Here is a 13,187-nt window from a genome sequence, read left to right as displayed (position 1 = left end):
ACGCAGGTATGCCAAAGCCTGCTCAGGCCGGCACAGGACGTCAGCCTCCCGCCCTGGCTGAGTACAAGCACTCGCAAATAATAGTCAGTCTAGGCTGACTTGTATTCGCGAATGGGTGCCACAATCACCTGTACACTCGCCTGCGAATGGATGTGCGAGAAACATTGTAATGATACAGCTTAAGGGCCTAATTTTGGTTTGATTGGAAGGGGCCAAATTCGGGCCCGATCCGATGGTGAGGGGTCTGTGCCTTCAGTGAGTATCACACTCACCAAGGTGTTCGCATGGGTAGCGGAGGGAGATTGGGCAGGCAGGAGGTGGCTGGAGGGAATACCCAGCATTTTATGGGAACGCAGGCATGGCATTCCCTGCTCTGTGGAGGACAATGAGGGTTATCTTTATATACCTTAAACAACGTATTGCAGAAGTTTGTAATTGCTGCAGGAATGATTTATTGGATGTTGAAAAATTAAAGTTGATGAAGATCATTCATGATATGATTGTGGTCATGATGCAGTGGGAACAGGCAAAACACACACACACACACACACACACACACACACACACACACACACAAGCAACTAATGATTAGAGGGTCTGTTGATTTAGTTTAACCCAAAAAAATGTTAAGGGTCGTAACCCCTCCAAATGAAAAAAAAAACACACAACAATTTTCATTGAGATATTTTTGAACCTGGAATGTGCTTAATCTTCATTTTTTGTTGAGTGCAAAGTAGAAAACAGATGAAGAAAAAGGTTTTATTGAACATATATGGGGCTATGTAATCAATACTTGTGTTAGAAATAAGGTAATTTGAGACAACATGCCATAGCATTGATTCATTCATTCAAAAACCTCTCCAGGACCAATGAAACATTAAATTTGATATATCTGGTCATGGCTGAGCTGCATAACTTTAGTGATTATTTACTGATTTAATGGTGATAGTGAGAAGACTTGCATCAGTTAGTTAATATATCGGACCATAGACTTAAAACTTGTATGCGGCACTATCTTAGCTTGTATGCGGCACTATCTTAGAGTCTAATCTCTTAAGCCACTTGCCTGGCGTCGCATCAGATGAAATAAAGCCAAGTTGTGCTTTCCATGCAGTAGCTGCTGGCTGGACCTTTGGTTGCCAAGGCAATCTTTCTTCTGCCTTCTCCTACTGCCCATGCCACTAAAGGGGGCCAATCCTTAAAGGATCGCATACCTGCGTCTGTGGGAAGTTTTCTTGCAGACCAGGCTCATGGAATCTACAATTGATATATTTAGTAACTACAGTAATCTCTTTATCTACGGGTTCTAGATTTGAAACTTCATCAAAACCCATTATATTCAGTACTGCGGCCACAACAATTTAAATAATATACAATTTTTTTTTTTTAAATAGTAATTTCATACAATAGAAGAGTTATAATTCTAATACTGATTTGGGATACATAGCTGTACAATTTTTGTAATCCTACCGTCAAGATTTTTCAACCCTAATAAAATAAAAAGGTGCAGCCATTCAATTGTGACTCCTAATAATACACGACATAGTTTTTTTAACCTACATGTTTCGTCTTTAACTTTATCCCCTTATTGAAGTCTTTGGAATAGGGCAAAAAGCATTGGTTCTACATTGTAATTTGGAATTCCACCATGGACAGATACGCTCTTAATATTTTTATTTCCTGAACGTGGGCCATCTGTTTGTTTTTTATTAGACTGTGCTAACTTTAGAGGTATCTGTGGTGAGGAAGTTCTTATTCTGCTTTTGGACTATCTGTTTCCCCAATTAATACAGAGTGATTATTATGCAACCCTGATTTTCATGGCGCTCATACGTTCGAAGATAACACAAAAATGTCACAAAGCTGTTCTTATTGTCCACCACATAAAATGAATAAATCATCAATGTATCTGATAATATTTAATCGTTATGGCATTAAGCATATTTTTGGACACTTCCGTACAAAGTTTTGTTTGGTGATAAGATTCACTAATGTCGAATGACTTCATCATATCGTATAATAGAGTCCATAAATTTGAATGTATTCCTCCGATTCCTATAATACATGGGTCTTCAAACTGTGGCCCTCCAGATGATGTGAAACTACATGTTCCAACATGCATTGTCACATTTTTTCCTATAAGAGCATGCCATAACTGTCAGAGCATGCTGGGACATGTAGTTCCACGACATCTGGAGGGCCACAGTTTGAAGACCCATGCTATAATAGATCACTATGGCTGTGTCAACTTCGAGTTTTGTTTTTCAGCTTTATGTGTGACATTTATTTAGAGACCTGTATACCCTAGCTATTTATAGCTTAGTGGAGACAGTACTGCCATCCGATCTGCCTGTCATTTAGTAATTGGTTCCTTCCTGATCACAGCGCTGATGCCTTTTGGACACATAACTCATTTATTATCTATTAGTGTGATTGTCTCTAATCTGGGCTCATTAACACTATATGTTGCCCCCCTCAAGGATTGCACAGCGACTGGGGACAACATCCTTAGCGGCAATGGGTTGCCGAGGCAACGTGGAGGCGGGATGACGTCAGTGGTAGGGGAAACAACCAAATCCGTAAGCAGGACTCCCTCCACACCCAGCAGATACTCGTGGATGGGTAAGTATTTAAGATTGTCTCTCGCATTGAGCAGGTTGGTTTGATATTGTTTTAAGGTAGTCATTAGTCTTTAAAAAAAATGCCAGGCTGGCATTGAAACGTCAACATTGTTATGTGGTAACCTGCATGTTTTTATATAAACATACAAAAAAGAACCCAGGAGTGACGCTTTTTCTTGTCTCTTGCAATTACCATCGAATGGCACCCAGGGCAAGTTCAGCAATTATAATATGAGGTGCCGATCTTTCCTCTCTGGATTGCCAGAGGTTTATTACTTGTGGTTCAGTTTCTGATAACCAGTTACACTAACTGGAGCTCAGGGATGCTAATGGCTCAATAGCTTCTCCTACATAAGCGGGATATTTTCATTGAGTGGGGCTTGCGATGCAGTCACCAGGTCTGCCTGACATTTTATATTTACATCAACTGTGACTCAAGGTTACCATATATACTCGAGTATAAGCCTACTTTTTCAGAACATTTGTTATGCTGAAAAAGCCCCCTTGGCTTATACTCGGATGAGGGTCCCACTTGAGTCAATAAGTTTTCCCAGTTTTTTGTTGTAAAATTAGGTGCCTCGGCTTATAATCGGGTCGACTTATACTAGAGTATATACGGTAACCAGTTTCTGTTAGGCTTAGTCACACCTACTGGTGATATGTTGACAATTACAAAGCCAACACCATATATATCAATCTTTTCCAGGTCAAACTATTAGTTGTGTTGACCTTTTGTCAATGGCAACCTTTTTATACCACCCCCGAAGCACACTGCTCAGTAGGTATGGTTTAAGAACAGTAGTTGGAGCTCTGGACAAATAGTGCTTGTTATCAATACATTTAAAGAACAGCAGCACAGTATTGTGTATCTGTATTGATGCAAATTGACATCAGTGGCTTAATTGAACCAACTGCAGCTCAGGATACTCAGTGTACCTAGTTTGTTATCCCTTCCAGAGGTTAGATATCCTATTCATCGCCAAATTAATTACAACTGACATAGCTGGAGCTTGCATATGCTAATGTATCCCTGCATTTGCCAGGTAAGCTGCTTGTAAGGACTCTTCATCAGCTGGAGCTCAAGACAGTCAGAATTAATCAGTGTCTACTCTGTTCTGTCAGTATTGGTTTTCTACCCCAGTCAATGGTGATATTTATTCATTCAAGTGGTTAGAGATGCTTCCGAGGAATTTACTATGTTGTATGGTATACCCTATTCACAGAAAACCAAACTGTTGGGTCAAACATTTGGACCCAATCATTTGCCAAATCAACCCGGGTTCCTGTGTGACAAAGCATGGACTGAAGGCCCATTAGGCTATTTTGAGCTCAAAGAGCTACATTTTCAGCTACTTTCCATAATCTCTTACTGTAAAGTAGTACACCCCCCCCCCCCCCGTGCAAAAATCATTGGGATAGGTAAAAATCACTCAGTGTATATGGATTGAGCAATTTTCTGGCCAGGGATTGTCACATGATCACTCGGCATACACGCTGAGCACAAAAACGCCCAGAGTGTATACACCTTAAGTTCCCGACCATGGTCATGGAGCTAAAATCCGGAAATTTGCCTGCTTGCTAGACCCCGTAAATTACTGAGTGTAGTCTGAAAGCGGCATAAGGGGAGTAACTGATAATAGTGTTTTTCAACTTTTTGGGAGAGAGCTCAGGCTCCAATTTCATTGTATTCAGTAGTACCAAGAAGCTACATATTTGTTTTTTTAAAAGCGATCTACAAATAAAGGGGTTTATTCTAGTTCATTCTTTCTGACAAAATCCTTCTTAGATGGACAAAACCATGTGCACTGCAGGGGGGCAGATGTAACATGTGCAGAGAGAATTAGATTTGGGTGAGTTATTTTGTTTCTGTGCAGGGAAAATACTGACTGCATGATTTTACACTTCAATATAGATCTCACTTTGAAGAAAAACCCCACCCAAATCTAATTCTCTCTGCACAAGTTACATCTGCCCCACCCGCAGTGCACATGGTTTTGTCCATCTAAGAAGGAAGAATTTTGTCAGAAAGAATTTTGTCAGAAAGAATGGACTAGAATAACCCCCAAAGTTACATAAAAATGACTGTCAATTATTCTATTAGTGTAACAACGTTTACATACCTGGATTCAGCCATTAAACTTTCAGCAGACGGAGAAGAAATATGGTCCTACTTCTAACATTAAATTAGCCATTGCATTACAAACTTTTTAACCTGGTACACATTAGATATTTTAAATGAATTTGCCTATAACGACATGTGGTTATGAGAAATTCTTAAAATTGTCCAGTACCCACTACATCATTTGCAATGCCTACTATGAGTCACTAGTGACATTCCCCAATGTCTGTACATGCAGCCCTGACAGAGCTGTCACTACTGATGCCATGCTGCCGAATTAAGCACAAAGGTCCGTTCCCCCACTCCACAGACTTATACCATAAAGTCCATCCTCAGAGCTCCCCTCCTTCCCACTCATGCTCCTCTGCTATGGCTGCTTTCTGGAACCGCCTCTCCCGGTGCCTGCGTATAACCCCTACCCCACAGGCTGCACTTTCTTAAATGAGGTTCTTCATTGATTTAGAGTTCTGCTTATTGAGAGTTGGCTCCTTTGAGATGGACTATTTCATCTGTAAGTTTCCTACAGTTCAGAAGACCCAGGAGTGCATGCACCACCAGCTGTGTTTCCCCTGTAGATATCTGCATGTACATGAGGAATCCAGGAATTCAGCTCACTTGGGCAGTGGTGGCAGCAGCTGCTGCTGGGCAGGACAGGAGAGTCAGCACACTGGAGTGGGGGGTGAAGCTGCATGAATACTCCTCAGATCTCTAAAGGCCCCCATCGACTGGCCCTTAGCACAGGCATGTCCAAACTGTGTCCCTGCAGCTGTTGTGAAAGTATGCATCCCAGCATGCTTTGACATAGTTTGAGCATTCCCCAATAGCAAAACTATGGCAAGGCATGATGGGACTCCATTGCATGTAAACTCCCAGGTGTTGCACGCCGCCGTCCGGGACCCCCAGCACCCGGACGGACGGCGGATGTTGGGCAGCGCGGCAGGGCATGTTGCCGGGCAACGTCCCAAGCCTCTCTCTGAGGTCGGGCGTCGGGACGTAGCTAGGCAATGTCCCCGAACTTCCGCCCGGCGGCATCTGGCGCGCGCCTGATGTCACGCAGGCGGCGCCAGTTTCAAACAAGAAGCCGGTGTCTGCTGGGCACAGACGCTCTCATACATACATACTGTGCTGCTCATGCATACATATAGTGCAGCTCACAAATATACATATATACATATTGTGCAACTCATACATACATACACTGTTTCCATATTCCCCCGCACCACCGAACTTACTGCAGGCCAAGTTGTGTTAGAGGTTTGCAATTCTGCAAACTCCTGATGTTGCTGGCTTTGGGGGCCAGGCGGAGCGCTTCATGATCTTGCGGGCTCCTTCGTGTTTCTGCTGCAGGCTTCCTCTATCGTGCTGGCGGGGGACGGATGTTGCCTCCAGAAGCACGACCTATAAATAAATAAATTGCAGAATAACAGGGTACAGGGGTGCTTCCTTGGTCTCCGGTCCCCAAAGCGGCTGGGCCCCATAGCAACTGCACCCTCTATAGTTATGCCCATGGGTCTGACGCACAGGGCCACACATCGGGTCGGAGAGGATGTCAAACACATCTGCTTTGGGGTGAGTTCTCGGCCCGATCTGTTAGGATTGAGTAAAATAGGCCCAAATCTTACTAGTGTATGGGGGCCTTAAGAAAGGGATCCAAGGAGTCCAAACCATTCAAGTGATTTTTGAGGCTTCTTGGATCACTGGCTGAGAGATCAGAGGTCTGAATCGGCTCCATAGTGTGAGCATGTGCAGAAGAATTCAGAGTTTGCAACTAATAGCTGATGGCTGGCAATCTTCAAATACACACAACTCAATGTACAAAAATCATAGGTACTTGTGGCGCCGTGCTACTTCCGGGTTCTACGCTCGCCACAAACTATGTTAAAAAAAGTAACTTAACTCCATGCCAACATGGATAGTTCATACCTCCACTTTCCATGTTGGCATGGAGTTGATTTTAAATAGCATGGCGAGCATAGCGAGCCACCGAGCCCGCAGCATGGGCGAGCGAAGTACCAAAGTACCAAATCATACTTACCTACTTATGAACACTAGTTTCAGGGAGATTATAGTTGGTAGTAGAATTTTATACAGCATCCCATTGAGGGGAGAGTATCATGCGCCACCCAAAGGGCGTGTCTAGTTCTATATATGGAGAGATTGTGAACGTGGCACCTAGAAGCGTGGGTGTGTACTGCTACATCTGAGAGGAATCTTTTAAAATGACTTATATCCAGATGTAGATGAGCCACAGAGCAGTTAGTAAGAGCGACTATACTTGGTAAAGTGCTGGGAAATGGTGCTGATTATTCAATGTAAATGTATCTGTCTCTCATTCCTTTTTCCCCCCAGAAATGTAAACAGTGTAAAGTGGGCTAGGTGAAATGAGGGAGATTGCTAGACTAATGAGGGAGATTGCTGCTATTTCAGAGAGTCTCCTGCAGAATGCAGGAGGGTAGGCAACTATGACAAAAATATTTACCGATGCTGACCATCAGTCTCAGATCTAATGGCATTTTCCAGGGTGTTTACACAGGCTTCATTGCTCGTCCTAGTAAGGACAAAACCTAGATTAGCAGAAGACAATGTAGCCCAGTAGAGAAAATAAATGTATACGCGCATGTACCCTCACAAAGTTGCACAGCATTCCCATACAGCTACAGTACAGGAGCATAATGTAATAATATAATAAGCATCGAGCTGAGCATGCCAGCGGGTGACCTCCTGTACCCATCCAGTGTGACGGCCAGGTCAGGAGGTGCAGCAGAGGGTAGGGAAGCAGCTAGCTGAATAGTAAGCAGGCACCGAGAGTGCTGCGCTCGGGTTACATGCAGCCTGACCTCATCCTACCCCGGCGCGGCTGTCCTGAGATGGCTCCTCATGCACTGCGCATCAGGAGACACGTACTATATGCCAGACACACGATGCAGCGCCGCCATCACATGTCCCCTGGCTGTGACAGCATCCTAGCATGTATGTGACCGTGCAGCTGTGTCCCCGGCGACAGGCAATTAGCTAACACACCATTACCGGACGGCGTTTACCGTTCAGGAGACGTCACCACCGTAACGGAACCGCCCACCCACCGCACTTACAACCAATCCTGTCTCTGCGCTGCACTCAGCATGCAATAGCAGCGCAGCCATATCACAGACTCGCTCGAGTCCTGCTCTGCGCAGTGCCAGCTGTAGCAGCCGATTGGCTGCAACCGCGGCCAGGTCACTGCTACAGGCGAGACAGGCAGGCACACTGACAGCAGCGCCTTCACGCTGAGCAGTAATGTACTAATGTTCTAACGCAGCGAGCGCTTGTCACAGACACCAGCTACACACGTTACGTGACTATTGTAAATAAAAGCAAAAGCGGTCCTGGGCCTGGGCAGGCACCATGTAGAGGCCCGTCACACAATTGCCAATTAGTGGCAGAGAATGACAACACGTGAGTATGCGGCTAAGTGCATGCTGGGAATTGTGGTCCCTCACTGCATGTCACACGCCTGTATGTACAGCTTTAGAACTACAACTCCCAGCAGCGCGGGACCCCCCTCAGCGTGCGAGACAGGAGGCCTCTCATCCCACCATAATAACAGAACGCACGGGCACATATGTCCCAGCGGCACAGTGGGTTATAGCAGCAAAGGTGAAGCGGCCTCTGTCCGTGCTCCAGTAACGCGGCTGCACACAGAGGGCGGCTACACGCGAGTGTCACCGGTGCTGAGTGTGAGTCGCCCTCTCCTCGGCAGCGGCTCCTCCTGCATAATAATGATAATAAAGCCTCATCCCCGCCCCGCAATCACGTGACTGCGCTGACGTCACGGCGGCATCAGAGCCCCTTTCTCTGCATGGGAACTAGACACCACCCTGCCGTCCCTGTGATTGGCTGTAGGAGGCCAAGGAAAAAAAAAAGCAATCCGGAGCAACTCACAGAGCGCAGACCTCGCCGCCGCCGCCGCCGGAGCGCACTCTGGTGCAGGCTGGACGTGACTGCCAACATTTGCTAGTGTTTTTAGGTTTTTCTTATTATCTATGCGCAGCCTGTCCATATGCACATCGCGCTCCTGCCCGCACTTCCCCTGTGACAGCGCTGTGCAAGATGTAGCCGCTGCTCACAAGCCACAACCATGCTCCATCTGCACCGCTGACTACTGACAATAAGAGCGGCACAGGGCGTCGTGCTTCTTTCTTACCACCTTCTTCGGTCGAATCCAGACCTCTCCCCGCTATGATTATTTGATGAAAGTGATTATCCGTGCAGCAGCAGCAGCGGCGCCTCTCCTCCTCTCCCCACAAAGGATCGCTCTCAAGGTGAATCTGGTGACCGAGGCGGAGGAGAGACTACACGTAGAGCCGGGATTATCTCACCCAGCAGGATCGGGGTACTGTGTCGGGGCTCTCCTGTCTCTTTGCTGGGGGGTAATACATGAGGCAGCTGCTGACCCTGTCTGGATATCATGATGAGCAAAGAAAGGCCCAAGAGGAACATCATCCAGAAGAGATATGTGAGTAGTGCTCGCTCCCCCGTGTGTTATTGTTTTGCGTGGCCGTGGCAGCTCTCCAAGCGGACCTTTAAATGCCAAGGCTGTTCCCTTCCCTGCTGGCCGGCGGCTCCCCCTCCCCACTGGCTGGGGCTTTAACCCTTCCGTGGTGGAGAGTGCCGCATACCCCCTGCTCTCTCACACCCTGGGAGCCGCGGGGAGTACGTGCTGCTGCTGACCTCAGATGACACGGCCATACTGCACGGGAGGCCGGGGGGTGCCATGATTACACAGCCAGGATATGCCCTTTATCTGTGCCAGCGATCTTATAGCCGGGATCGCTGGCAGCCAGGCATCGGGTTACACTCGGCTGCATAGTGAGCAGGGCTGGCGACTGTTCGGGCTTTCCTTTGTGTTGGTGTAACGTCACCCGGTGTGGGCTGCTGGGGACCGGCCGGGGGACGTTAAATGTGCATGGTGTCACAGATGTAGCGGATGCTCCATCCGCATTGCAGGGGGCTGCTATGTGACTTCCCGTAGGGATGACCGTGGCCGGGTCACGCTTTGTTCGGACTACGGGGGTGATGGTGCTAATGTATCGGTGGGATGTAGACGGCAGAAACTTGCAGCGAATGACCCCCTGCCTGCCCCCTCCCTCCTCCCTGTATTCCTTCTTACACCCGTGCCACCCTACAAGGAATCGTGTCGCAGAGATTCTGCCTGGCAACATCTCGGCTCCCCCAAATGGTGACGGGGTGGTGATTGTACGAGAAGGGGGGGGCCAGGAGGTATATACTCGCTGTGGATAGCTGTGCTGAGCAGACCGTGCCCCATAAACCAGCCCCTTCCCTCCCACTTCTCAGTCATAAGCATGGCTGCTGCCGTCTGCTCGCCGGCCTTGCCCCCTTCTTCTCCTCCTCCCCTTTATCTGTCCTCTCTAGCCGGAGGTGAGCCACAGGTTGCGCCGGACTGGTCGCCCCAGCTGCCATAGTGAAGGACGTGACCGGCCGGGGGCAGTGACTGCATCTCTCACTGTGCCGTCGCAATACCCTGTCCAGTTCTTAGGCACCTTTATGGTGTCATGACATTCTGACGTCACGCGTACTGTCTGGCAGGGCAGAGGAGGATATGTTGGCTGTAAGCTGGCATGTCATGTAGAGGCGGGGCGGAGTGCTCTTGTCCTATGGGCACATAAGAGGGGGGGTGAATCGTTGTTTCAGGTTACGTCACAGACTTTCCAACACTGTAATGTCTGCTGTGACTGGTGCTGGCAATCCTCTACCATTACCTTACTGCTCACAGGTGTACTGTGTGTGTAACTGCATATAAAAGACAAACCTCTATCATGTGCAGTTTACACACTGTCAAAATATCTGAGAATAAAATGTCTGTGATATGTTTTGTATGATATATTCTTTGGATTATGTAGTAGTTTTTGACTATTGCTCATAAAAATACCGGTGTGCATTTTATATACTGTACAGTTTCATATGTACTTTCGGTACTTATGTTAGTTGGGCTCCCACTATAGTTAGTACGCTCACCCACTATCCACGTGCGCGTGGAGTTGATTTTATATAGTGTGACGAGCGCAGGGAGCACCGAGCCCGAAGCGTGGCGAGCGGACGAGTAAAACTAAGCAAATAGCTTAGTGGGCGCCCAACTAACATATAAGTACCTTACTTTCTTTACAGACTGTTATACATTACGACCCCAACAATAATTGTGCATTTTGATGTACTTACATGCAGATTATATATGACTCCAGTCTAGTAATGCCCACATTGGTACAACATTGACTATTTAAAATATGACACAAGTTTAATTTCTAATAGCTCTAGATGACTGGCATGTCTCAGGACTTCACAATCTAGTACATTGGTTCCAAAACTATGGGGGTTATTCTGGTTCACTTGCAAAGGCAAATTCCTGTTCACATGAACTGCAAAGGCACTTCATGTGGAAAAACCACATGCACTGCAGGTGGGGCAGATGTAACTTGTGCAGAGAGAATTAGATTTGGGTGGGGTTTTACTTCAAAAGTGAGATCTATATTGCAGTGTAAAAATAAAGCAGTCAGTATTTTCCCTGCACAGGAACAAAATAACTCACCCAAATCTAATTCTCTCTGCACATGTTACATCTGCCCCACCTGCAGTACACGTGGTTTTGTTTATTTGAGAAGGATTTTGAGTGAACCAGAATAAGGGCCTTTGTGCCGTGGCCTTAGATTGGCAGTCAAGGACCAATTCAACTTGGTTATGGTCAATATAATAGTCAAAACCAGTACTTGTGGTCACCAATTAAAGAATATATGAACAAACATAATTGAATCCTATCCCTCACCTCCTAATTAAACAGAACGATGACCTCTAAACACAATTTTTTTTGAGAAATTTATAAATAAAAATATTGTGTGGCCTAGGGGCACCTTGAAAGAATATTATGGTACTCTAGGGTGCTTTGACTGAAAAACAAATTTTTGAACCACGGTCCTAGTGTATGTGTACATGTGTGGGATATTTTTCCTGGCAAAATTCAATATCAAGGAATCTTGAAAAAGGCTTAATGAAAATACTGTACTCCAAAATAAATACTTGTTTTGGCTACGTGTCCACTAACATAGCCACTCCTAGCTTTTTTGTATAATCACTGTGAGGAGCACTTGCTTGTGTTGATCTAAGGTAGACCTTGTCTATCCACTGACTGCATACCATGCAAATCACATGGACAAGTTTGAAATGCTATTTAGAATATATTCAGTATGGTACTTCAAATTACAATTAAAATAATAATTTTCATATGGCCATAAGCTGTGTTTTTTTTTTTTTTTCTCCTCTATAGTGCTTCCTGCACCTTGCATCTGTCTCTCATACCATGTATTGGCTTATGCCTCTTAGATAAATATATCCTGCTGTTACCTATGTGAAAGATTTATATGTGATAAAACATGTTTTGTATTGTTGCATATGGCGACAATATAGATTGTGATAATGCTGTATTTGTCAAGTTGTCACTCACAGGAGAGTTATTTTGCAGACCTACCTTTCTTGGTGATGTCTTCCTCTATCTTGTGAGAAAGATGGCCTCCAGTCTCCTGCAGCCAATAGGACCACGCATGCCCTGTAGTTTGCATGTATGGACTGAAAAGCTAGTACATGCACAGTAGCTATCCAGTCTGGTCACCTGTGGGCCTGTATGGTAGCATTAACGCTATCCTTAAAGTTTACAAATGGCAATGGATAAACTATACATTAGTATAAACCCTGCTTTCATGGGCATTTTTATTCTCAGAGTATACAGCAGTTTGAACGCGTCTTGCTGGTCAAATGCCAAGATATTGGGCTGAATTTATTCCAGACCTTTCGTCTATTAACCATTTTGCTTAAGATATGTAGTAAAGTGTGGTTGCGTTAACCACACGTTGGGCATGAGAAATGTGTTCTACATCCTAATATGAATGGAATGCTGGCTATTCTTCATCATACTCATGAAATAAATAATAAGCATTACAATACAATTTATAATTGATCTTATTTAAGTTTTTTTAATTTTATAGGAAGGTTATACATCAAATGGCCATGAGCAATGTAATTTGGCTGAATTTGTACAGAGGCAATATCCTTGTATTTCCACTCCCTTTATCGGTTCCCAGAACAAGCTTTTCATTTGTGAGGACTATTCTACACTGCATTTAATGGGAACTGTGGTTCACGTGTGCTGATTAGCTGCTGAGCTCACCGACTATCAGGAGATCTGTATGGCAGTCAATTTGCTGCAGAACACTTCATCTTGCTTCACCCTAATGCTGGCCATACATCAAACCAACTTTCTTCCAACTAGTTGGTTGGATGGAATAAAAACCTGATACTGGATAGGAGCAATTGTAATTTGTAATGAAGTCATTTGTTTCCCAAATCGGAAAATGGACAACAACTGTCACTCAGACAATGTATTGTCGTTGGACCTATTTGTT

At 45.4% G+C, this 13,187-nt stretch overlaps 1 protein-coding gene and 1 long non-coding RNA gene across 3 annotated transcripts in view; one reads left to right on the top strand and one right to left on the bottom strand.

The window, feature by feature from the left end:
• Positions 1–630: 630 nt before the first annotated feature.
• LOC146080513 (uncharacterized) lies at positions 631–8,520 on the bottom strand. 2 transcript variants are annotated; one of them, XR_014474898.1, is made up of 3 exons: positions 7,645–8,520; positions 5,973–6,138; positions 631–1,257 (listed from the first exon to the last, which is right to left on the bottom strand). It is a non-coding gene; the product is annotated as an uncharacterized LOC146080513 (long non-coding RNA). The 2 variants fall into 2 exon arrangements; XR_014474897.1 differs by having other exon boundaries at positions 7,220–8,519.
• A 74-nt stretch (positions 8,521–8,594) lies between these two features.
• The window catches only part of JARID2 (jumonji and AT-rich interaction domain containing 2), a 149,994-nt gene continuing 145,401 nt past the window's right edge, over positions 8,595–13,187 (top strand). The window contains exon 1 of the mRNA XM_083187885.1: positions 8,595–9,235. Within this exon, the coding sequence (XP_083044011.1) occupies positions 9,188–9,235 (48 nt within the window). The 5' untranslated portion in view covers positions 8,595–9,187. The remainder of the gene's footprint in view (positions 9,236–13,187) is intronic.

This window comes from Crinia signifera, chromosome 5 (genome assembly GCF_055691185.1).
Source record: "Crinia signifera chromosome 5, ASM5569118v1, whole genome shotgun sequence".
Taxonomy (NCBI): domain Eukaryota; kingdom Metazoa; phylum Chordata; class Amphibia; order Anura; family Myobatrachidae; genus Crinia; species Crinia signifera.
The sequence above is the reverse complement of the archived record's forward strand: the minus strand, read 5'-3'. Positions and strand labels throughout refer to the sequence as shown.